This window comes from Cetorhinus maximus, chromosome 21, assembly GCF_964194155.1.
Source record: "Cetorhinus maximus chromosome 21, sCetMax3.hap1.1, whole genome shotgun sequence".
NCBI classification, from domain to species: Eukaryota; Metazoa; Chordata; class Chondrichthyes; order Lamniformes; family Cetorhinidae; genus Cetorhinus; species Cetorhinus maximus.
The window spans coordinates 50,240,535-50,264,363 of NC_135899.1; the positions used below are offsets into that span (position 1 = coordinate 50,240,535).

Below are 23,829 nucleotides of genomic sequence, written 5' to 3' on the forward strand. Positions count from 1 at the left end.
GCAAGTGTGATGATTTTTGGGTTAATTTTCTATTTGAAAGGACAGTCTGCGAATCTCTTTAAATGTTTAGAGACAGTAAATTCATTTGGTCAGTGAGAATGCTTTTATTAGTCATTGTCAGAGTGCTTAAGAATAGTTTGCCATGATCAGAAATAGAGAAACCTGGAAAGGAGATATCTTGTGTGGTGAGTCCTGCAGAAGTAATAGTGTTGCTGCCACATTTAGCGGTAGGTAGATTTACTCTGTGCTGCACACAAACGTGCACCTATTTTACTTAACCAGCTAAACTTGCTTGATAAAAGAAATGGTAATGTACATTTATTTTTTAAAAAAAAGCACAACTGGTTGAAATGGTGAATAGTAGGGAGCTCATGCCCTAAGAGATGGGGGGGGAAATGATGTGGTAGTAATGCCACCGGCCTAGTAATCTAGTGGCCCAGGCTAATGCTTTGGGGACATGGCAGCTGATGGAATTTAACTTTGATTAATAAAGTCTGGAATTGAAAGCTATAGTTTTGAATGGTAGCAATGTAGTTGAAATGGCCGATCCAGCCGCTCAGCCGCTACAGGTCAAAAAGGAATAAAACTGGACAGACTCCTGGCATTGACTTTGTCAGTGGAACTGACAACAGCACATGCTGCCCTGTTGATCCCATTATGTCCTCCTTGCTAACATCTGGGCCAAAATTGGGAGAGCTGTCCCATAGACTGGTCAAGCAACAGTCATAATCACTGAATCAGACTTTACAGTTAATGTCCAAGACACCACCATTACAATCCCTGGGCATATCCTATCTCACCAACAGGCACAGTGGTATACAGTCAGGAAGGAGTTGGCCTGGGAGTCCTCAACATTGACTCCAGACTCCATGAAGTCTGATGGGCAAAGGGCCCTCATCCTGATTTCCACCGACTGCCCTCCCTCAGCTGATCAATCAGTGCTCCTCTATGAAGAACACCACTTGGAGGAAACACTGAGGTGTAAAGGGCACAGAAACAGAGAGGTGCAAGAATTGTAGAATAATTATAATCGGGGACTTAAATTATCCAAGTATAGACTAGGATAAGAATAGTACAAAGGGACTAGATGGGTGAGAGTTCCTGGAATGTGTTCTAGATAATTTTCTGCAGCGGTATGTTTCCAGTCCAATGGCAGAGCAGGCACTGTTGGATTTGGTGTTGGGAAATTAGTTGGCCCAAGTGGATAAAATATCAGTGGGGAGAGCATTTAGGGGATGGTGACATTGTATGTTAAGGTTTAGGTTGGCCATGGGAAAGGACAAGGAACAACCAAAGCAAGGATAATTGGGGAAAGCCAACTTCGATGGGACTAGAATGCATTGGAATTGAGCGAGTTGGAATCAAATGTTGGCACAAAAGAGGGTGGCTGAACAATGGGCCACGTTCAAAGAAAAGCAATTGTAGGCAGTGTCAAGGTATATTCCCTTGAAGGGGAAAGGCAGGACAAATAAATCCAGAGCACCCTGGATGACCAGAGATAGATGTGAACATGAAAAGGAAGAAGTGAGTGTATGGCAGACGTCAGATAGAAAATAACAATGGAGAATCAGGCTGAATATAGAATGATCAGAGGGAAAGTGAAAAAAAATTAATAAAAGCAAAGAGAGCATGAAAAGAAACTGGCAGCTAACATAAAAGGGTTTCCCAAGGTCTTCTGTAAGCAAATGATAAAAGGGTGGTAAAAGAGTAGGGCTGATTAGGGGCTAAAAAGGAGACTTGCAGAAATAGTGGCGGTATTAAACAGTACTTTGAAGCTGTCTTCATAAAGGAAGAAGATGCTACCCAGGCCACAGTGAGAGGGGAGGTAACTGGTACACTGGAAGAATTTACAATTAAGAAGGAGGTGGTGTTAGGCTATCTTTACTTAAAATAGATAAGGTACCATGATCGAATAAGATGCATCCAAGGGTACTGAGCGAAGTGAGTGTGGAAATTGCAGAGGCACTAGTGATGATCCGCCTTAGACACAGAGGTGGAGCCAGAGGACTGGAGAATTGCGAATGTTACACCCTTGGTCAAAAAGGGGTGCAAGGATAAAGATGGCAACTACAGACCAGTCCATCTGACTTCAGTGGCAAGGAAACTCCAGGAAGCTATATTTCTGGACAAAATCAATAGTCACTTAGACAAGTGCAGGGTAATTAAGGAAAGCCAATGTGGATTCATTGAGAGAAAATTATATTTAACTAACCTGCTGGAGTTTTTTGAGGAGGTAACAGAAGGTTGATAAGGGCAATGCTGTTGATGTGGTGTATATGGATTTTCAAAAGGCATTTGATACAGTGCCACACAATAGACTTGAGCAAAATTCTAGCTCATGGAATAAAAGGGAAAGTAGGCACTTGGGTAAGGAATTGGCTGAGACACAGGAAAAAGAACAGTGATAAATGGTTGTATTTCAGATTGGTGGAAGGTTTGTAGTGGAGTTCCCGGGGCTCAGTATTGGGACCCTTGCATTGTAAACTATGATGAGGATAGTCTTGAACTTCAAAGGGACATAGATATGTTGGTGGATTGGGCAAGCAAGTTGCAGATGAAGTTCAATGCAGAGAAGTATGAGGTAATTCATTTTGGCAGGAAGAATATGGTGAGACAGTATAAAATAAAGGGTGAAACTCTGAAGGAGGTGCAGGAACAGAGGTACCTCAGTGTATATGTACATTAGTCACTGAAGATGGCAGGGCATGTTGACAGAGCAGTTAATGAAGCATACAATATCTTGGGCTTTATTAATAGGGCATTGAGTACAAGAGTAAGGAGGCCATGTTGAACTTGTATAAGACACTAATTAGGTCTCGTGTGGAATACTGCGCTCAGTTCTTGAGGAAGGATGTGAAGGCATTGGAGAGAGTACAGAGGAGCTTCACAAGAATGATTGCAGAGATGAAGAGCTGTAACTGAAGATAGATTGGAGAGGTTGGGACTGCTTTTATTGGAGAAAAGAAGGCTAAGAGGAGACTTTATAGAGGTATTCAAGATTCTGAGGGATATGGCCGGGTAAATAGTGAGAAACCGTTCCCACTCAAGGGGGCATCAAGAACTGGAGGGCACAGATTTAAAATAATTGGCAAAAGGAGTAAAAGTAATGTGAGAAAAAATGTTTTCATCCAGAGGGTGGCTGGAGTCTGAAACAAACTTCCTGAGAGGGTGGCGGAGGCAGATTCGATCGTGGTATTCAAAATGGAAATTGGACTCCTACCTGAAAAGAGAGAATATGCAAGGTTATGGGGATAAGGCAGGGGTGTGGAAGTAGGTACAATGTTCTTTCAGAGAGCCAGTGCAGGCTCGATGGACTGAATGGTCTGCTTCTGCATTGTAAAGATTAAGATTCTTTGAATGTACTCTGGGTGGGGGACTTCAATGAGTGGCTCTGTCGCACCACTACTGAGTGAACCCACTGAGCCCTGAGAGACATGTCTGCCAGACTGGGCCTGCGACAGGTGGCGAGGGAGCCAAACCACCAGACCTGGTCCTTGACAATCTACTTGTCATAGATGCATCTGTTCATGGCACTGTAGGTAGGAGTGACCACTGCACAGTCCTGAAGATGCGCAGTCCAAGCTTTCCACTGACCACTTGTGGCACCGAACAAAATAGGATTGATTCAGAACAGATGGAGCAGCTCAAAATTCGGCACATATGAGGCACTGTGGGCTGTCAAAAGCAGCAGAATTGTATTCAATCACAATTGCAACCTTGTGGTCTGGCAGATGTCTCACACTACCATGACCATCAATCCAAGGGATCAACCCTGGTTCGATGAAGAGTGCAGAAACATGCCCGGAGCAGCACCAAGCATACCTAAAAATGAGGCGTCAACTGGTGAAACTGAACACAGGGCTACTTGCATGCTGAACAGTGGCAGCTGCATGTGATAGACAGAGCTAAGCGATCCCACAACCAACAGATCAGATCAAAGCTCCGCAGCCCTGCTGCACCCAGCTGTAAATGCTGGGGGCAATTAAATAACTAACAGGAGGAGGAGGCACCAGTATCCCCATCCTCTGTGCAGAAGGCACTGGATATTGCAAGGGCTATGGGCCCTGACAGCATCCCAGCAATAATTGTGAAGATTTGTGCTGCAGAACTAGCTGCTCCCCTAGCCAAGCTGTTCCATCGAGCTACACTGGTATTTAACTGACAGTGTGGAAAATTGCCCCAGGTATGTCCTGTGCACCAAAAGCAGGACAAACCCATTCCAGCCGATTAGCACCCCATCAGCCTCTTCACGATAATCAGCAGAATGATGGAAAGTGTTGTCGACAGTGCTTTCATGCGACATTCAGCAAAAACCTGATTACTGCTCAGTCTGGGTTCTGCCAGGGCCATTCAGCTCCTGACCTCATTACAGTCTTGGTTGAAACATGGGCAAAAGAGCTGAATTCCAGAGGTTTTTGTTTTATTCGTTCACGGGATGTGGGCTATGCTGGCTGGGGCAGCATTTATTACCCATCCCTAGTTGCCTTTGAGACACGAGTGACTGCCCTTGATATCAAGGCAGTAGTTGACCGAATGTAGTATCAAGGAGCCCTGGCAAAATTTAAGTTAGTGGGAATGGGGGTGGTGGAGGAACATTCCACTAGATTGGAGTCATACCCAGCACAACGGAAGATGGTTGTGGCTGTTGGAGGCCAATCATCTCTAGCCTGAGAGCATCTCTTCAGGAGTCCCGCAGGGTAGTGTCTTAGGTCCAACCATTTTCAGCTGCCTCATTTATGACCCTTCCATCCATTATAAGGTTCAAAGTCGGGATGTTTGCTGCTGATTGCCCTACTCCACAGAAACTGAAACAGTCTGTCAATTTGCAGCAAGGCTTGGGCTGATAAGTGGCAAGTAACATTGACTTCACACAGGTGCCAGGCAATGACTATCTCCAACAAGAGAGAATCTAACCATCTTCTTGACATTCAATGGTATTACCATCTCTGAAAACCCCACCATCAACATCCTGGGGTTTACCATTGACCAGAAACTGAACTGGACCAGTCATATAAATACTGGCTACAGGAGCAGGTCGGAGGCTGGGAATTCTGAGGTGAGAAACTCACCATCTGACTCCCCAAAGTTTGTCCACCATCTATGAGGCACAAGTCAGGAGTGTGATGGAATATTCTCCACTTGCCTGGATGAGTGCAGCTCCAGCAAAACTCAAGAAACTCGACAACATCCAGGGCAAAGCAGCCTGCTTGATCAGCACCCTATCCACCAACCTAAAAAGCCACTCCCTCCACCAGCAACACACAGTGACAGCAGTGTGTACCATCTACAAGATGCACTGCAGCAACTCACCAATGTTCCTTCAGCTGCATCTTCCAAACCTGCAATCTTTACTATCTAGAAGAATAAGGGCAGCAGATGCATGGGAACATCACTCCCTGCAAGTTCCCTCCCAAGCCCCACGCTATCCTGACTGCTGGATGAAAATCCTGGAACTTCCTTCCGAACAGCACTGTTGGTGTATGTACACCATGTGGTCTGCAGCAGTTTAAGTTGGTAGCTCACCACCACCTTCTCGAGCACAATGGGAATGAACAACAAATGCTGGCTTTGCCAGCGCGTCCTTTCCATTGAAGAAATAAAAAGGACAGGGTGGCGAAACATTTAACCAAGACTTTTGGTCTTAAAAGTTGTCTGATTATTTCCTGTTAGGCAGGGTTTGTGTGGCTGTTGCAATGACCAGATCGAACAAGCCTGTTCAGTCAAATTGTCTGTTAAAACTTTTTCTACACATATGAAGCATGGGATGAAATTCTGGTGGTGTTGGCAACAATGGAACTGTTCCAGCTCTAGTGAATACTCTCTGGAGGAAAGGGAATACTTTCAAAGTCAAAAGCATAAATGATTTATAAATACTGTGTTATAACGGTTAACCATTCATGTCAAATATTGGATGGAAGTTTTTCAAGAATCTAAACCTAGCCTGTTTCACTGTTGGAATCCTTATAACCAGCTTCAATAATATCATTTTCAATAATATGATTCTTGACAATACATAATTGATTGTGTATGTGACCCCTCTTTAATTTCATCTGTAGTAGATGCTTGTTTTGTAAGCATGTTTCTGCAGGACCAATCTCTATCATTGTACACTTTAGAGGAACTTTCAACATTTCAGTTTGCTTTGGCTTTGGTCTATGTTTATTTGGAAGATGCCTAAATTTCTCCTTTACCTCAGCATCCTACTCTGAGTGAAGCCTAATCTTGCCTCTGTTTCTGCTCCTCTGGCAGTGTTTTGCATCAAAACTCATGTGGACTTTGTGGCTGCGTTTCAATCCATTCTTTGTAGCATTGAAAAAAAATTCAATGCACAGAATTTCTCTAATTCTCTGCCTCACTATATGAAACAAGGTCCAATCCCACAAATGCGAGGCAGTGATCTTTTTGTAATTTGGGTGATATAAATCAAAACGGAAAAACTCATCTGAGCGTCAAAATGAAATTGTAATGGAAACCAATGAAACAATCTACATTTGTGACTTGTACTCTGGAAATGACACTGGTTTCATTTTGGACTTTTTTGGTTTATTGCTTACTGCAAGTGTTGCAGCGGATGTCTGTGACCAGAGATTACTTCCCAGTTGAACTGTCTTGTGGATAGATGAACATTTACGACTAGAGCACTGCACAATGAAGAATTACTGTATCTAAAGTCAGCAGGCCATTTGTTAGCATTAAGTTCCTTTGGGGTTGTTGCATTCTCTTGGTACCAATGCTAACTATAATTGTGGAATGACAAGTGTAATTACCACTGCTGTAATGTGTTTGTAAGCTAGATGAGTGATTCCCGAAGCTGCTCCTTATTTAATGGGTAGAATGAAGTTCAGTACTGTACTGAATTGAGTTTTATCAGTTAAAACATTTTGAATCAAGCGTTCTGATCTTTGTAAAATGCGTGGCACAGCGGATGTGAAGTAGGAGGTTTCAGTCAGATGTAGTGAAGAGTTTGCAGTGTACACCCCATATTAAATTTTGGTTGAGTCTATGCTCATTTCCAACGACCTTGGAAGTAGTGACTGTAAGTACGTTAATTGGCTGCCCACCACGCCAGAGATCCCTGTTTCAATTCCTGCCCTACCACCACCTAATGGGTCCTGTTACTGTTATAGTAAAAGCAGAAACAGCAGTCAGGTTCACGCAAGGCACACATACTGAGCTGGCTGGTGATGATTTGGTAGTGGATGGGCAGTTTATGATGGATGGCTAACTTTGTGATTTGACTGGCTGCTGGTGATAGAAGGGTGTTGGTTGGCTGTCAGTGGGTGGGTTCTTACGATTGACTACTGGTTGTAGTTAGGTGCTTTCTAATAACTGGTACTGATACAACGGCTTCTATCCACCACTCCCAGAGGGCTGGTCTGTCGAGCGCCTTCCTGTCTCTTGATCAGGAGAAGGCTTTCGACAGGGTGGATCACGAATATTTACTCGGAACTCTGCGAGCATTCGGGTTCGGGACGCATTTTGTCGCCCGGATCCGACTTCTGTACACCGCCGCGGAGTGTCTAGTTAAGGTTAACGGGTCCCTGACGGCGCCCCTTCGCTTTGGGAGAGGGGTACGTCAGGGCTGCCCCCTGTCTGGCCAGTTATATTCTATTTGCGTGGAGCCTTTCCTGCGCCTCTTGCGGAGGAGGTTGTCGGGATTGGTTCTGCGCGGGCCGGGCATCGGGGTGGTCCTCTCGGCATACGCCGATAACGTGCTCCTAATGTTTAGTGACCCGGCTGACCTGCGGAGGATGCGCGAGTGCCAGGAGGTCTACTCTGCGGCTTCTTCTGCTAGGATCAACTGGGATAAATGTTCTGGACTCCTGGTCGGCCCGTGGCAGATGGATCCCCTACCCGAGGAGCTCAGGCCTTTTACCTGGAGCAGGACCAGCATCCTCTACCTGGGGGTCCATCTCTGCCCTGCCGAGGAATCCTGGCCGGCGAACTGGCAGGAACTGGAAACGAAAGTCACCGCTCGCCTGCGACGCTGGACAGGACTGCTCCGAGTGCTGTCTTACCGGGGTCGAGTTCTGGTCATAAACCAGCTGATCGCCGCCATGTTGTGGTATCGGCTGGTCACTTTGACCCCTCCCCCGGACTTTGTCGCAAAAATCCAGAGAATGTTAGTCGACTTCTTCTGGGACAAAAGATTGCACTGGGTCGCTGCTGAGGTTCTGAGTCTCCCGCTTAGGGAGGGCGGTCAGGCGCTAGTGTGCCTACGCACACAGGTGGCGACTTTCCGTCTTCAGACCCTGCAGCGATACCTTTACGTCGAGCCTCCTCCGAGATGGTGTGCCCTGGCGACGTATTTCTTCCGCCAGGTGCACAGCCTGAATTATGACGTGCAGCTCCTGTTTATAGAGCAGAGGGGCCTCGGTGGCTCCTTACAGGTGTTGCCCGTCTTTTACCAGGACCTGATCAAAGTCGAACGTGGTCGCCTCGCGATGCAGCTCTCCCCCGTCAGGAGTAGCAGCTATCGTCAGAGAGCCGCTGCTCAGGAATCCGCCCCTCCGTCCTTTTCAGTGGCTGGCGGAGAGGAGGGCTGTGGCTGCCGGGGTGACTAGGATCGGGGACGTGCTGGGTGGCGGAGGACTGGGCTGGATGCTCCCACAGGAGTTGGCGCGTCGCGCGTCAGTGAGTGTCCAGGTCGCAGCCGATGCCATCCAAGACCTAAGGGCGGTCGTGCTCGGACCCAATGTCATTTTAGGTCTCGAGGTGGCCCAGGTGCGCGGTGGTCTTCCGTCTGAACGTTCCCCTGTTCGGACGGAATTCCACATTGGCCCCAAGCCCCGACCCCTCCCTCGGGTGCCGGTGCCCCACAATAATATGAGCCGCCTCGGGGACATGCCCTCCGTGCCATTTGGCACGGCACGGAGGAGTTTTCTGTACGGACTGCTGCTGCACACCTTCCATTTTCTCGCCCTCGTCTGCCGCCCGGACACACCCTGGCGTGCCTTGTTGCCGTCTGGCGGCGGAGGCCCCCGATGGGAGGCCCTCTACAGAGGTGTCCTCCCGCTTTCTATCGGGGACCTGGGTTGGAGGGTGTTGCACGCAGCAGTCCCCTACAACTGTAGAATGTGTAGGTTCACGGACTCCCAAGAAAACTGCCTATTTTGTGGTCTTGTGGAGTCCGTGGACCACGTTTATAAAGGGTGTCATAGGCTGCACTCCCTTTTCAGTTATTTGAAGAACCTTTTGGTATTGTTTTGTTTGCACTTCAGTCCCACGCTCCTGATCTACGGACACCCGGTGCGGAAGGGGGTCGGGAAGGAGGAGGACCTCCTCATGAACCTGCTCCTGGGCCTGGCCAGGTTGGCCATTAACAGGTCCAGGCAGCGGGCGATCGAGGGGGGAGTCCCGCCCGATTGTTTGTCCCTCTTCCGCGGCTACGTTCACGGCCGGGTGTCCCTGGAAAGGGAGCACGCGGTGTCTGCCGGCACCATCGAGGCCTTCCGTGCCCGGTGGGCACCGCGGGGACTGGGGTGTTTTGTTGACCCCTTTAATCACATCTTGGTTTGATGTCTGTAAGGTTCCTTTAAAGTTTTTCCTTGATTTTACAGCTGACCTGACTTAGGGGCTGTGCTTGATTTCTCCCTTGTTATTGTTAATTTAGTTAATTGTTTTAACTCTACAAGAGTTACAACGGCTTCCAGCAGTTAGCTGCTCGTTATGGACCAGTTGCATTTGGTGGGTGGGTTTCTTGGCCTGTACTGATCAGCCACACGTGGTACAATCAGGGTCATCGGGGAGTATGTTTTAAATTTTTTTTTGAATATCAAGGAGGAGTGTATGTATTATGAAGTTACGGTGTGAAATACAATACATTAAAGATAGAGAAATTAGTATTTTTTTAGGAACCCAGACATGTTTTTTGGCAAGAAATTTGACCCCTGAAGTACATAGTATTTACTGAGCAGAAAGTAGCCCTTTGACCCATCTGGTCTGTGCAAGTGTTTGTGCTCCACATGAGCTTCCATGGGGAAGCAATAGCATAGTGATACTGTCACTGGACTAGTAATCCAGAGACCCTGGGTAATGCTCTGGGGCCCCAGGTTTGAATCCTACAGATGGTGGAATTTGAATTCAATAAAAACCTGCAATTAAGCCTAATGATGACCATGAAACCATTGTTGATTGTTTTAAAAACCCATCTGTTTCGCTAATGTCCTTTAGGAAGGAAATCAATCTGGCAATGCCAGATTGTGACAATGCCCTCTGAAATGGCCTAGCAAGCCACTCAGTTGTATCAAACAGCTACAAAGTCACAAAAAAGGAATGAAACCAGATGGACCTAGGCAGCGGAAACAACTATGGCAATCTCAGCCCTAGTGCCAAAATTAGGAGACCTGTCTCACAGACAGAGTCAAGCAACAGCCTGACATGGTCATCCTCACGGAATCATATCTCACAGATAATGTCCCTTACACCACCAGACCCAGCAGAGGTGGTGGCACAGTAGTGTACAGTTGGGAGGGAGTTACCCTGGGAGTCCTTAACATCGACTCTGGACCCCATGAAGTCTCATGGCGTCAGGTCAAACATGGGCAAGGAAACCTCCTGCTGACTACCGCGCACTGGCCTCCCTCAGCTGATGAATCAGTGCTCCTCCATGTTGAACACCATTTGGAGGAAACACTGAGGGTGGCAAGGGCGCCCTCTGTAATCTCCTGAATGTAATCTGAATGGGGGACTTCAACATCCATCACCAAGAGTGGCTCGATAGCACCACTGCTGACCAAGTTGGCCAAGTCCTAAATGACATAGCTGCGTAGACTGGGTGTGCAACAGGTGGTGAGGGAACCAACGAGGGAAAAACATACTTGACCTCATTCTCACCAACCTGCTGCCGGAGATGCATCTGTCCATGACAGTATTGATATGAGTGACCACCGCACAAGTCGTTGAGGATACCCTCCATCGTGTTGTGTGGCACTACCACCATGCTAAATGGGATAGATTTCAAACACATCTAGCAACTCAAGACTGGGCATCCATGAGGCGCTGTGGACCATCAGTAACAGCAGAATTGTACTTGAACACAATCTGTAACCTCATGGCCTGGCATATCCCCCACTCTACCATTTCCATCAAGCCAAGGGATCAACCCTGGTTCAATGAAGAGTGCAGGAGGGCATGCCAGGAGCAGCACCAGGCATACCTAAAAATGAGGTGTCAACCTGGTGAAGCTACAACACAAGACTGTTTGTGTGCCAAACAGCATAAGCAGCAAGTGATAGACAGAGCTAAGCGATCCCACAATCAACGGATCAGATCTAAGCTCTGCAGTCCTGCCACATCCAGTCGTGAATGGTGGTGGACAATTGAAACAACTCACTGGAGGAGGAAGCTCCACAAATATCCCCATCCTCAATGATGGGGGAGCCCAGCACATCAGTGCAAAAGATATGGCTGAATTATTTGCAACAATCTTCAGCCAGAAGTGCCAAGTGGATGATCCATCTTGGCCTCCTCTGGAGCTCCCCAGCATCACAGATGCCAGTCTTCAACCAATTCAACTTACTCCACGTGATATCAAGAAATGGCTGAAGGCACTGGATACTGCAAAGGCTATGGGCTGCAGGAGAACATGGATTGGGACCTGAATATTGAAGGATACAGGATATTTAGGAAGGACAGGAAGTGAGGAAAAGTTGGAGGGGTGGCTTCGTTAGTTAATGATGGTATTAGCACAATAGAGGGATGACCTAAGTTTAGGAAACCAGGATAGGGTGGAAACAGGATAGAGATGAGAGATGGTAAAGACAATGAGTCACTTGGGGGCCTGTATACAACTCCCTAACAGTAGCCACATGGTAGGGTGGAGCAAAAAGGAAGAAATAATTGGAGCTTGTCAGAAAGGCACTGCGATAATCATGGGAGATTTTAATTTACTATGGACTGGAAAAGTTAGATGGACAAAGATGGCCTAGATGAGGAGTACCTTGAATGTTTTTGGGATAGTTTCTTGGAACAGCATGTTCTGAAGCCAACCAGAGAGCAAGTTATACAAGACCTGGTATTGTGCAATGAGATGGGAGTAATTAATGATCTCAGTGATGGTGCCCTTAGGTAGCAGTGACCACAATATGATTGAATTTTGCATTCAGTTTGAGGAAGAGAGCAGTGGGTCAAAGACTCTGTTTTTAAACTTAAATAAAATATAAATATAAAAGCAGTAAGAGTTTTAATAAATATTTAAAAATGAGTTAACAAAGTGAGCGTTGGCCCAATAGAAATGAGTCTGGAGAATTGATAATGAAAAACAAGGAGATGGCAGATGAATTGAGCAGGTATTTTGCATCAGTTTTCACTATGGGATAGAAGTAACATCCCAGAAGCAGCTATAAACCAGGAAATGAAAGTGGGGAGGAAGTCAGGAAAATTACAGTCACCATAGAAGTGGTACTGAGTAAATTGTTGGAGCTGTGGGCTGACAAGAGCCTAGGTCATGATGGACTTCATCCTATGGTCTTAAAAGAAGTGGCTGGTGAGATAGTTGATACATTGGTTTTAATTTTCCAAAATTCCCTAGATTCAGGGAAGGTCCCATTAGATTGGAAGATAACAAATGTAACTCCATTATTCAAAAAGTGAGGGAAACAGAAAGCAGGAAACTACAAGCCAGTTAGCTTAACATCTGTCGTAGGGAAAATGTTAGAAGCTATTATTAAACAAATTATAGCAGGGCACTTGGATAAGCTCAAGGTCCTCAGGCAGAGTCAACATGGTTTTGTGAAAGGGAAATTGTGTTTAACCAACTTATTGGAGTTCTTTGGATAAAGGAGAAGCGGTGGATGTACTGTACTTAGATTTGCAGAAGAAGTTTGATAAAGTGCCACATCAAAGGTTATTGCGGAAAATAAAAGCTCATGGTATGGGGGTAACATATTGGCATGGATAGAAGATTGGCTGGCTAACAGGAAGCAGAGAGTAGGCATTAAATGGTCTTTTTCAGGTTGACAGGATGTAATGAGTGGTGTACCACGGATCAATGCTAGGACCTCAACTGTTTACAATTTATATAAATGACTTGGATGAAGGGATGGTTGCCAAATTTGCTGATGACACAAAGATATGTAGGAAAGTAAGTTGTGAAGAGGGCATAAGAGGATCACAGAAAGATATTGATAGGTTAAGTGAGTGGACAAAGATCTGGCAAATGGAGTATAATGTGGGAAATGTGAAATTGTCTATTTTGGCAGGAAGGATAAAAAAGAAGCATATTATCTAAATGGTGAGAGATTGCAGAGCTCTGAGGTGCAGAGGGATCTGGGTGTCCTAGTGCAGAATCACAAAAGGTGGGTATGGAGATACAGCAAGTAATTAGGAAAGCTAATAGAATGTTTTCATCTATTGCGAGGGGAATTGAATACAAAAGTAGGGAGGTTATGCTTCAGTTATATGGAGCACTAGTGAGACCACGTTTGGAGTACTGTGTACAGTATTGGCCATCTTATTTATAGAAGGATGTAAATGCATTGGAAGCAGTTCAGAGAAGGTTTACCAGATTAATATCTGGAATGGGTGGGTTATCTTATGAGGAAAGGTTGGACAGACTAGGCTTGTATCCGCTGGAGTTTAGAAGAATAAGAGGCAACTTGATTGAAGCATATATGATTCTGAGGGGTCTTGACAGGGTGGATGTGGAGAGGATGTTCCCTCTTGTGGAAGAATCTAGAACTGGGGGTCACTGTTTAAAAATAAAGGGTCGCCCATTTAAAATGAGATGAGGCGAATTTTTTTGTCTTGAGGGTTGAGTCTTTGGCACTCTCTTCCTTAAAGGGTGGTGGAAGCAAAATCTTTGAATATTCTTAAGGCAGAGGTGGATAGATTCTAGGTAAGCAAGGGGGTGATAGGTTATCAGGGGTAGGTGGGATGCAGGTTTCAGGTTACTATCAGATCAGCCATGATCTTATTAAATGGTGGAGCACGCTCAAGGGGCTGAATGGCCTACTCCTTTGTTCGTATGTTCGTAGTTCTATTCTTTCAGTTTTATTAAATGAATATATTTGCATAATTTTAGTAACATTAGCAATCATTTCATCCTTGACTTACTGTGAGCAACACGCTTTTTTTAATGGAGTCATTATACCATGGAACACAATGCATTCAGTTGTTTTGGCCAAGTTGTGTTTTAATAGATCTGCCCTTTTAAGGCCACAAAGTCTAATTGCTATAAGTGTGTACACTCAGTTTAATTGCAGTTTACAAACTAGGTAGTGCATGTAAATTACAGCTCCAGGTCAGGGGAAAACCAGCATGAAATTTTGGCTTTCTCTTTTTGTTTGTTTTTGGCAATCCAAAATATGTCAGTATTAAAACAAAACCATTTCAAAGCACTTTCCACGACCTCAATGTCCCGAAGCACTTTTTTGAAGTGTAGCACTGTTGTAATGCAGGAAATGCAACTACAAATTTATGCACAGCAAGGGTCCCACAAACAACAACATGATAATGACCGCATAATCTGTTTTAGTTGTTGGTTGAGGGACAAATGTTGACCATGACACTGGGGAGAACTCCTTTTTTCGAAATGGTGCCATACAGTCAAGATGGTCACCCGAGAGGGCAGACATGGCATTTAAAGTGGCATTTAAATGATGGCAAATGCCACCAAGAGCACCTCCTTAGCCAGCACCACTACCATTAACACCCCTTTGTCCTTTTGTTCATGACACCTTTGTCAATCTCTCCTTTGCCTCCACCTATCGCTGGCCGCCTATCCAGCTTCACCTGCTCAACCCCCCTTAAACAGTGTAAATTTCATCACATTTTTACTGCTCTTATCTCTGAAGAAGAGTCGTACAGACTTGAAACGTTAACTCTGTCTTTCTCTCCACAGATGCTGTTAGACCTGCTGAGTTTTTCCAGCATTTTCTATTTTTGTTTCGGATTTCTGGCATCCGCAGTACTTTGCTTTTACCCTTATTTTTATCGTGGTCTTGCCCTTTCTTTCCCTAATCCCTCTTTTATTGTATGAGTGCAAAAAGGGGCTGATGTTGCAAAATCCCTTTCCCACGTTTTGTGCATGTGTAAAAAAAACCCAACCCTCTTATTTTACCTTAGTTACCCTACCTTGCTGTGGGCTATTAATAGAGGATTGGATCACTCCAAACTGAAGGGTTGGGGAAAACACGCTACCACTTATAAAGGTGAAAATCAGAAAAGAACACCTTTCTTTTTATGGGCAGTCTAAATTAATCCCCCTCTGGTTCGTAAAAGTGTGGCTGAGCAGCAATCTTTAAAGGGACTGCGTAGTGCAGCAAAGGCCACATACAGGAAAGTAAAGTTAGAGGGAACATTGGTAGGCCCAAACTTGGTTCATTCAGATTGTGAGTGATAGCCCGTTCACTGTTTACGTACTAAAATCAGCTCACTTATCCTCATGGCAGAATCATTGGCCTGCATTTTCTGATGTAAAGATGCTAATGAAGGAATTTACAATTTGAACAGGAATGATTTTACGCTTTCAGAAGTAAAATAAAACTTGAGTCCACATAATGAGCTACTTCATCTTACATATAGAATTTACATAGTTTTGAATTGAATATTATATTAAAATTTCAAATTGATGCGCAGTGTATGTGTATAAATCTATAAATATTTGCACTGGGCCCCCATTATAAAGCAGTCCACTACATAACTTGGTATAATGCAAGTCTGTCTTTTAAATTTATCCTTGCACTCATTGCCACATATAATTTATTTATGTATTTTATTCATTTTTAGTAGGTATTTCAAAACATTTACTATATGTTTAAGGGTCTTCTTGCTCTAGACATATAAGTAAATCCTAGATGTCACTTTGCAGGTTACTGAAACGTTTGTGTTTAGGAATTATTATGACTGCTCGTAGTTGCTTCGGTTTTAAAAAATCACTTAAAGCAAAACTTTTCAAAAATTGCCCCCTTTTTGATATTCACCAGATGTGTCCTCCCTCTTATTTTACTTTAAAGACTGAGTTAAAAGATTTGCGAGGGTGAAAAACAGCACAGATGATGGCAACCTGTTCAATAATCTCATATCTGTGGAGCTTCCTGTTTTTTATAGGGGCAATGCACCAACTTGACAGAGAAACAAACATTACAAATGAGAATCAAGAGTTTGGGGTTTCAGTGCTCTGCCTCAAATCCTTAAATAATTGGCTGTGTCTTCAAAATCCAGCATGAAATAAACATAACTGGTAACGAGATATGGTCCCTGTGGAATGTTAAAGCAGGGCCTAACATGTACTTAAAAGAGAATTGAAAGTGCTCTTTTTGCCTTAGTGATCTTATGTCCTGAAACTAGCTAAAGGCAGGCAATGTGTAGTGCAGCCTCCTTTCTAATTTAAAATAACATTTATAATCATGACATGACAATTTATGGCTTTTACCAGCAGTCTCTCTGGACTAGTTCCACCTCGGTGAGCTTGATGGTTAATGTAGTATCACACATTATTCCCCAGTTTAACCACCTGTCACCTTGTAAACACTTTGACCTTGATTTTCCATATTCAGTGCTGTAAGCAATTATATACTGGCACTTTACAATGACGATGTTTTAGAACAAATCTATATTTGTAATAAGTGCAAAAACTGGAAAAACTCAGGTCAGGCAGCATCTGTGGAGAGAAACAGAATTAACGTTTCAGGTCAATTACCTCTCATCAGAATTTATATTTGTGCCTGTCTTAGCTTAAGACTTACAGGCTGTACCTATAAATCAATGACCACTTTTGAAATGCAAACTCCCATCTATCCCTGATTTTTGTATAAATATCGAGCTGGATGGATTTTGTTCTGAAGTGCCTACTTCTGGTTAGCCTTGCAGTTGCCCATGGAGTTTCTGTGTTGCCCTTTGCTTGGCAAGTTCATTTATTATTTGCCTCTGGGACTCATTTGTGTTGACTCAGTGACCTGTGTAACACAAAGAGAAAGAAGAATGGACAGTGATATTTCCAGAGGTGTAAAATAAAGTGGTTTCTTTTAGATTGAGATTGGTTTTCCAAGCCCAATTAACTGTTTTAATATTTATTTCAAGTTATTGTTCATTGGCTTGGGAAAAGACTGGGAAAAGTGGTTTGTATCACTCTTACCTCATTGGTGGATAAATCCTAATTGAAATTTGCACGTTCTTATTGTTTGCCTCCTTGAGAAATATGTAATTTAGTGGGAACATGGATTTACACTACTAACAATTGCCTGTGCTTCAATGCCACTCAACTAAGCAACCCAAAGCCAAAAATCTTGGGCATTCTTGCTTCATGTAACAATTTTGCCTCAATTTTTATATTGTTTTTAAGTCTTTTTTTGCCAAGTCCTCAATTAAAAACTAATTGGGATTTTTAGGAAGCATTTATTTCCTGGCTTTTACTGTCAGCCTTGCAGTGAATAGGCACAATGAAGATGCACTTGGGTTTCAACCTGATTTATCTTCAGCCCTAAATTCCACCTAGGGTTTTGTTATTTATTCATTGGATGTGGGCATCGTTTGCTAGGCCAGCATTTATTGCCCATCCATAATTGCCCTTGAGAAGGTGATGGTGAGTACCTTCTTGAGCCACAGTAGTGAGCGTTTCCTATTAGGGAGGTAACTCCAGGATTTTGACCCAATGGCAATGAAAGAACAGCGTTATAGTTCCAACTTGGGGTGGTGTATGACTTGGAGGGGAACTCGTAGGTGGTGGTGTTCCCATGTACCAGCTGCCCTTGTTCTCCTAGGTGGTAGAGGTCGCAGGTTTGGGAGATGCTGTCATAGGAGCCTCCAAATTGCTGTAGTGCACATTTTATATGGTTTACACTGATGCTGCTGTGTGCCGAAGGTGGAGGGAAAGTTTAAGGTGCTGGATAGGGTGCCAATCAAAAGTCAAGTTGGCTGCTTTGTCCGGATGATGTCAGACTGTTTAAATATTGTTGGAGCTGCACTTGTTCAGGAAAGTGGTGAGCATTCCATCACACTCCTGACTTGTGCCTTGTAGGTGGTGAACAGGCTTCGGGAGTCTGGAGGTGAGTTACTCGCCACAGATTTCCCAGTCTCTGATCTGCTCTTGTAGCCACAGTATTCATGCGGCTGATCCAGTTAGGCTTCTGGTCAATGATCCCCCCCCCCCCCCGACTTCCCCAGGATGATTGGTGGTTGGATGTTTTCTGCATGTCTGTGCAGCTCCTGCTCTTTCCCTTCCCTCCCCCATCTTCACCATAACAAGGAACGGGTGGTGGGGGGGCGGTGGTGGATGTGGTTGTGTCTTGAAGAGTTTTGGGGCTACCTAGGGAATTCTATTTACATGTTTCTGTAAGGCCACAGTGGAGTATTTGCAAATGGAAACTCAACTGTCATTGAAGACATGGAAGGGATGAATTACAGTTTCACCAATGACACTGAACTCTTATTTTGCTCTGCTTCCCTACTTCTCTGCAGGCCGTTGATCTACCATGGAAGCAACTGTGGGCACCTCTGATATCCAGTGATGGGACGGGTGCTTCAGGTGCACCAGCAACCTGGGCTACTTATCCTGATCTTTAATAATGTCCTTGACCCTTTGGCATGTGGTTTGCATTCTTCTGAATAAGTGGCAGGAGTTTTGCTCCACTGCAGTTCTGTTGGCTGAGCAGGTCACCTGCCAATTCTGGGCCCCTTACGTTGAATTTAAAAAGTACTGCCTGTGTTGCACTTGATTGCCTTCCTGCAGTATGCCTCACCAAGTCTGCAAAATGATAAATTGCATTGGGGTAGTTTGCCATGTGGGCTGTAATGTGAGCAATTGGTTCTTTTGTACAAAATTTGATGTGCTGAAAATGTTTGTTAGTCACAATGTGCTGAGAATGTTGCATGCTACTGAAGACCATAGAAATCAATTCCTTGTATATCTTTAATTAGAGCAACATATAACCAGTGTTGCTAGTTCATAATTCATGTAAGTGTTAAATCGGAGCATTCATGAAGAATTATAAAAATAGTATCCTGTACATGGCTCTCCAAATGTAACCTTGGCATTGCCTGCAACTATTCAGCAGAGCTGCAGTAAAAACCCACTGTTGGTTCCTTGAACCATGTGCTCCTATGGGGATATTGCCAACTGGAGCTTATTTTCAATTAAATAATAGATTACTGGAAGTGAATTACAAAGCTTTAATCTAACGAGTGATTCAGATGGTATTTTCAGAACATAAGCAGTCCTGAACTCTGTCTTTAGTGCCATGTTAATTTCGTACTGTTGGAAATCAGCTTCCTCTGTTAGGCAAAATCCATTACTTTGTACAATCACAAAGCAGCACTACTCTGGTAAATGGCTTGAGTGCAACATTATGAGGGATAATTAACAGTTGATTGCAGGAAGATTCTGTTTAGCATATTATAATGTAATAACATATTGCTTTAGTAACACTTTGCTTCTCAAGCAACCTGTGCAATTGTTGCATTATATTGCTGATTTCCTCAAGGTTCATTCCCCTTCATCTAAGAAGTACGAGGCTTAGATTTTACTCTAGATATTTTATTATCTTCAGCACTGAACATTGTTCCTGTCAGCAGCTCCCCTTCCTGTGCACTAATGTGACTTGAGACGTGTAGTATCATCTTGTCACCTTGCCAAGGGGTCAAACAGAACCCTTTGTGGCTGCAATAGCTGATTGAATTAACTTGTGCTTCATTCTCCTAGTTTTCAGGTAGTAGAAGAAAAGAACTTGAATCTATGTCATCCTGCCATTTTCTCGGGGCTGAGCTGCTGAAATTGCTCCACGTCCAATGAATTACTTGAATAAACTCACTGTTGCATTGGCAGATATTGTGGTCAGTTTCCACACAGCAAAATCAAGTAAACAGCAAATCTGGTAAATGACCAATGCACTGGTTTTGGTGGTGTTTGTCGAGAGATGCATGATGGTTTGGACCATGATGAGCTGACCACCCTGCTTGTTCTTTGGATTCAGTGGTGGGATTTCTTGTGCCTTCCAATGCAGACAAATGGGTCCTTGCTTTAGTGACTCATCCTAAAGGTAGCCCCTCTGACAGCGCATAACTTTGTTACTGCTGCACTAGAGTGTTGCCTTAAATTATGTTCTGAAGTGGAATTTGAAGGAAAATGGAAATGAGTAGAAAATAAAACTACTAATTATGGAGATCTCTGGTCCACATCAGGTTTAAATTCAGTCCAAGTTGTGCCAATTATAACAGTTCTGAACTGCAGTAAGATTGGTCTTGATTAATTGTTCACTAAGTGGCAAAAGTCTGTACTTGGCATTAAACACAGCCGTAATAAAGATGGAATGATGCATGGGAAGTAGCTGTTCAGACTGGTAGTTGAACCAACTGTTGAGGTTGGTATACCAAATAGAGGGGAATTGACTGAGTGTTCCAGAGTATTATCTCCCCTTGCTTTGAGCACAAACAGCTTACACAAATTTTCACAACATGACAAGTTAAAGGCTCCAGTATAATTTATGGATGATCATGATTAACTTTTTGAACAAGATGTTCCTTCCATTTTGAATCATGCAGCATAGGGTGATCGACAAATTTGGGTGGAAGATGGGGGGAGAAAGACGTTAATTAAATTGAACTGGATCTGGTCACTTACTTTTTGTTGGTTTCTGAATTGGTTGCAGTTCCTGAGCTGTTGTATTGAGATACCTGGCCCTTAGAAGTAAATAATTGAAAACACTGGGCCTGAATTTACCTGGTCTTGTGCTGCTGGGCTGGGAAAATAGGGTGGAGCCACCAGGACAGTCCCCCAACCCATTTCTGTCACCAGGGAACTTCCCTGGGGTGGCCTGGAAAGCAGATCGGCTGCGTGCTTCACACAGGCGGGTGGCCAGTTTGCATAGTTAAGGCACTAATTTGGGTGATTTCTGTGGAGTCGCCAACTTTTTGCTGACATCCACGCCACGTGTGGAGGCCGCCAGCTTGATGGAGGCAGCCTCACTATTGAAGGGAGAAGGTTGGGTGTCATTAGAGCTGGAGGCTCCATGCCCCAATGATGAGTCCATGGGTAGGACATGCTGCACCATGTGATTCACCTAGAGGGATTTCCCCTCTTCTCTGCTCATCGTCTTCGCCCCTCTGAACTTTTGACTTACCTGAACACCTCTCAGGGTGCCTCCATGTGGAAATGCCCTTGTGGTTCCTGATCTCCCTCAGCAGTGCTCACCTTTCCTGCTGCAGTTGTTGAGGCTTCAGAGCTGCTAGCCCTCGAATTGGCCTGCCAGTATCGGGAGTCTGCCTGCCATCCTTAATTGGATGATGAGCTTGGAGGCTGCTTCCAGGAAGATGGTTGAGCTGGCCCCAGCAGTTCCAGGCTCGGGATTCCTTTTTGGTCCTGATTTCGGGCTCCTGAAACCCGCAGTAAAATCCAGCCCTTGATTTCGAGCAACTTTAGAATATTTACAAAGTGTATTTTGAATTTGCGCTTCACTGTGATTTCTGTTTGCAAACTAGCAGTTTTTGTTGAATTGCTCATTGGATTATAGCATAGTAACTCACTGCCTTGTTTCTAAATTTTTTAAAATTTACTCTTTCATGGGATGTGGGCAACGCCAGCATTTGTTGCCCATTCCTTATTGCCCTTGAGCAGAGTGGCTTGCTAGGTCATTTCAGCGGGCAGTTAAGAGTCAACCATGTTGCTGTGGGTCTGGGGTCACCTGTAGGCCAGACCAGGTAAGGATGGCAGATTTCCTTCCCTAAAGGACATTAGTGAACCAAGTGGGATTTTATGATAATTGATAGTTTCATGGTTACTATTACTGCTTATACTGACCCTATTTATATTCCAGGAATTCCACCAGCTGCTGTGGTGGAATTTGAACCCATGTCCCCAGAGCATTAGCTTGGGCCTCTGGATTACTGTCCATTGACATTACCACTACGTCAGTGTCTCCCTATTTTACATTACTACATATTTGTGGTATCTTGTGTTGTTGACCCAGGCTTGGTTTGGTTATATGATTAAGGATAGGGCACAACAGCTTGCATTTATATAGTGCCTTCTCGTGTAGAAAAATACCCCAAGGTACCTCCAGGGTAATCAAATGTAAATGGATGCTAAACCAAAGGAGGAGATATTGGGAAAAATGTTCAAAAACTTAGCCAAACTGGAGGATTTAAGGAGGACCTTGGAGGAGTGAGAGACGTAGGAATTTAGGAAGGGAATTTCAGAGCATGGAACCTAGACGGCTGAAGGCAGGGCCACTAAATGCTGTGATGAGGGTAGGGGTAGGGATGCAGTTGATGAACCATGTGTTCGGATGAAGGGTGGGTAGAAGACAGAATAGATGAGAGGCCATGGTTACAAGAGAGAGATCTGTGGTGATTGTGGTAGTGGAGGTTAGAGATTGGGGGTGGAAGGGGAATGATTTGGGCAAAAACAGGCTCAAACACAAGGATGCAAATTTTTAATTGAAGTAGCCAGTGGAAGTTCAGGAGACAATGAAGGCCAGCAAGGATAGAAGTGATGGCAAAGCGACCTTTGGTACAGGGTGATACGCCTTGATGGTCATGGATTTTTTTTTGTCTTTATCGTGTTATGATATTTTGCTGCATTTGATTGTTGGCTGGAGCTGTTTAAATGGCCTGAGTGGTTATGTCTTTGAGATGACATACATTGACTTATTATGGCTCTACCTAGGACAGTTGAATATTTTTTTGTTCTCCGATTGCACAAGTTTGTATATTGGAATCAAAATCTGTTGAACATCCATTATTGAATTTTAGTCGATTTCCTCCGCCATCAGTTAAACATGTCAATTTGGGGATAAAGTTGTTGCATCTGGGCATATTAGTGTAAAGCTGATTGATGGATTGTTGCAAGTTAAACTGCTACAGAGGTTGAATGTATAAACTCCAGCTGGAAAGTATAATATTTTAACTTTCTTTGTTTTTCCCCTCCCCTGCTAAGGTAAAACGATATCAGTGCACATTTGAAGGCTGCCCACGTACGTACAGCACAGCAGGGAACCTGCGGACACATCAGAAGACTCATCGTGGTGAATATACATTTGTTTGCAATCAGCAGGGCTGTGGCAAGGCCTTTCTCACCTCTTACAGCCTAAAAATCCACGTCAGAGTCCACACCAAGGAAAAGCCATTTGAGTGTGACGTGCAGGGTTGTGAAAAAGCATTTAATACACTCTATAGGTAAGTTAAATTATTTCTCGTTCTCCTCAACTCCAGAGAGTTTAGGCCCAGTTTACGCAGTCTCTCTTAGACCAATGTTCCCAGGGTTCATTCTAGTGAATTTTTGCTATACTGCCTCCAATGCAAATATATCCTTTCGTAGATATGGAGACCAAAACTGCACATCGTATTCCAGGTGTAGCCTCACTGCAATTGTAGCAAGATTTCCTTATTCTTGTACTCCAATCCCCTTATAATAAAGGCCAACATGCCATTTGCCTTCCTGGTTCCTGGCTGTGCTTGCCTGCTAACTTTCTTTGTCCCTTGTATGACTACACCCAAGCCTTTCCGAACATCAATATTTAAAATTTTCAAGCTTTTAAAAAGTATTTTGTTTTTCTACCCTTACTACCAAAATGCATAACCTGAATGATATTCCATCTGCCATCTTGTTGCCCACTCACTTAACCTCTGCAATCTCCTTATGTTCTTCACGCAGCTTTGTATAATTAGCAAACTTGTTACTTTTGGTTTCTTTGTCCAGGTCATTAATATAGATTGTAAGTAATTGAGGCCCCAGCACTAACCCGTGCGGCACTGCTCTAGTAACATCCTCCGAACTTCAAAATGCACCACTTATACACCTTTTGCTTCCTGTCTGACCAATCCTCTATTGATGCTAATATATTGTCCCCCAACTCCGTGAACCTTTATCTTGAGTTTAACCTTGTGTGTGGTACT

The 23,829-nt window shown here is 44.1% G+C and overlaps 1 protein-coding gene across 2 annotated transcripts in view; it reads left to right on the plus strand.

The window, feature by feature from the left end:
- The window catches only part of mtf1 (metal-regulatory transcription factor 1), an 81,791-nt gene that overhangs the window by 7,882 nt on the left and 50,080 nt on the right, over positions 1-23,829 (plus strand). For both annotated transcript variants that reach the window (XM_078566923.1, XM_078566924.1), the window contains exon 3: positions 22,871-23,109. In XM_078566923.1, coding sequence (XP_078423049.1) covers positions 22,871-23,109 — 239 coding nt within the window. The remainder of the gene's footprint in view (positions 1-22,870; positions 23,110-23,829) is intronic.